Source organism: Alosa pseudoharengus, unplaced genomic scaffold, assembly GCF_046254945.1.
Source record: "Alosa pseudoharengus isolate Yale_2024_CS ecotype anadromous, Long Island Sound unplaced genomic scaffold, YU_APseudo_1.1 YU_APseudo_1.1_scf_14, whole genome shotgun sequence".
Lineage (NCBI taxonomy): Eukaryota > Metazoa > Chordata > Actinopteri > Clupeiformes > Clupeidae > Alosa > Alosa pseudoharengus.
In genome coordinates, this window is record NW_027468609.1 from 19,296,577 (window position 1) to 19,299,076 (window position 2,500).

The 2,500-nt window shown below is 45.4% G+C and overlaps 1 protein-coding gene across 4 annotated transcripts in view; it reads left to right on the forward strand.

The window, feature by feature from the left end:
- Positions 1–2,500, forward strand: part of arhgef28a (Rho guanine nucleotide exchange factor (GEF) 28a) — an 89,748-nt gene that overhangs the window by 76,664 nt on the left and 10,584 nt on the right. For all 4 annotated transcript variants that reach the window (XM_076284070.1, XM_076284073.1, XM_076284071.1 and 1 more), the window contains one exon: positions 1,833–1,880. In XM_076284070.1, the coding sequence (XP_076140185.1) occupies positions 1,833–1,880 (48 nt within the window). The remainder of the gene's footprint in view (positions 1–1,832; positions 1,881–2,500) is intronic.

A 2,500-nucleotide genomic window follows, 5' to 3' on the forward strand; every position in this document is an offset into this window, starting at 1 on the left:
ATTCGGAATCCTCTGAGGATGGGAAAGAGTACACAAAACATTTGTAGAATTTTTTTCTGTAACATTTTGCCACTAAAAGCATTTCTGTGGTTGTGGAATTGGATAACCATCTGCGTAGACAACACTCTGATGGACTAACTGGCTTTCAGCTTCAGCTTTTCAGGCTCTCGTCAGCATAGGTTCATGGCTACGTATGTGTTCTTGGGTATGTGTGTGTGTTCATGGGTATGTGTGTGTGTGTGTTCATGTGTGTCCATGGATATGTGTGTGTATTCATGGATATGTGTGTGTTTATGGATATGTGTGTGTGTCCATGGGTATTTGTGTGTGTTCTTGGCTATGTGTGTGTGTCCATGGGTATGTGTGTGTGTTCTTGGCTATGTGTGTGTGTGTTCATGGGTATGTGTGTGTGTCCATGGGTATGTGTGTGTGATCATGGGTATGTGTGTGTGTTCATGGGTATGTGTGTGTGTGCATGGCTATGTGTGTGTATTCATGGGTATGTGTGTGTGTGTCCATGGGTATGTGTGTGTGTCCATGGGTATGTGTGTGTGTCCATGGGTATGTGTGTGTGTCCATGGGTATGTGTGTGACCATGGGTATGTGTGTGTTCATGGGTATGTGTGTGTTCATGGATATTTGTGTGTCCATGGCTGTGTGTGTGTGTTCATGGCTGTGTGTGTGTGTTCATGGGTACTGTATGTGTGTGTGTCCATGGGTGTGTGTGTGTCCATGGGTATGTGTGTGTTCATGGCTGTGTGTGTGTGTTCATGGGTGTGTGTGTGTTCATGGCTGTGTGTGTGTGTTCATGGCTGTGTGTGTGTGTCCATGGGTATGTGTGTGTGTGTTTATGGCCTGCTCTACTGCCTTATTAAGAGGCACCGAGAGTCCAATTGGGCCAGACTGGCTGCCTCCACGGTTATTAGCCGAGCCTAATAAACATCATCAACATTAGTGTAAATAATTTAGCTCCGGCTATGGAGGTGGCTTTCGAGGTTTAATGCACTGAATTATTAACGTGTGTGTTCTTAAGAGCGGCACAGAGAGCCCATTTGGACTGCACACGAGCTGCTAGGCTGCGTTACGACTCATTAAAAATGGATACAGCAAATCGGGCCTCAATCTCCTGCGCTGGCGTTTTTCCTGCTGCTCTAAGCTGCTTTCTGGGTCCTGATCAGGCGCTGAAATACAGCAGCTGATGGTGTGTAATGGTCTATGTGCTTGCAGTAAACCACCACTAGATGGCACTGAATTACAGTGGCTGATGTTGGGTGTAATGGCCTATGTGCTTGCGGTAAGCCACCACTAGGTGGTGGTGTGAATAAGTAAGACAAATTGGTGGATCATTTTAAGGACACAGTTGAACTGACACATAGTTTGTCAAGTTGGCTTTGCTTGAGGGAGTGCTTTTGTCTTTGCAGTTGGCATGTTTTATTTGATATGTCATGTTTGTCTATTTTGTGTAGATAAGCTAATACGAAACTCGTCTTTTTGTCTGTTTATTGGTCCACAGTTTTTCTATGGAGAAGATGGACACAATCTGAAGTCTAATTAGCCTGTTTTGATGTTTCGCTTTAACACTACAGCAGTGTTAGTGTTCTCAATGTTTTGTCTTTAATGCAGTTTTCTCATTTCTCTTTTCTGCATCTCTTTCTTTCTCTTTCTTTGTTTTTCTTTGTCTTTCTCCTCTCATTCTGCCTCCTCCTGGCATTCTCTCAATCCTTACCTTTTCCTCTCTCTCTCCTTCTCTCCGTCTCTCTCTTCCTCTGCCTCTATCTCTCTCTCTCTCTCTCTCTCTCTCTCTCCCTCCCTCTTCTCTCTCTGTCTCCCAGGTGTGTCAGAGTGTCCAGAGTCTGACCCAGTTACTCTACAGTCTGCAGGTGAGCTCATAGATGTCTTTGGACCAAGGGAGTATTAAGTGTGTGTGTGTGTGTGTGTGTGTGTGTGTGTGTGTGTGTGTGTGTGTGTGTGTGTGTGTTGTGTGCGTGTGTGCGTGCATGTGAGTGTGTGTGTGTGTATGTAATTACAGTGCTCCTCCTCCTGTCACAGTCATAGGCTATGATAGGTGCTGATGGATGGCCCAGATCATTACTCAGCCTCTGTGTGTGTGTGTGTGTGTGTGTGTGTGTTAATGCACATGTGTGCTTGCGTGTGGGTTATTACTTAGCCTCAGGGATCAAGTAGTCTTTTCACATGCTGATTGTCCAAGAGTTGTGTGTGGCAGACAGAGTAAGTGTGTGTGTGCATCTCTGTGTGTTTCTTTGAAAGAGAGTGTGTGTGTGTGTGTGTGTGTGTGTGTGTGTGTGTGTGTGTCCATTAAGTGCTTAGATTTCATTTGGTCTGAGGTCAAAGGGTTAAGTTAACAGAGCTAATGCATCCCATAAAAGGTTTCTTATCTCCATGGCACCTCGTGGCCCTCCACTGGTTGACCTGATAGGAAAGTTCCAGTGTGGTGTCCAACCTGCAATGCACCTGGCTTACCTGTATGGATACAAGCACC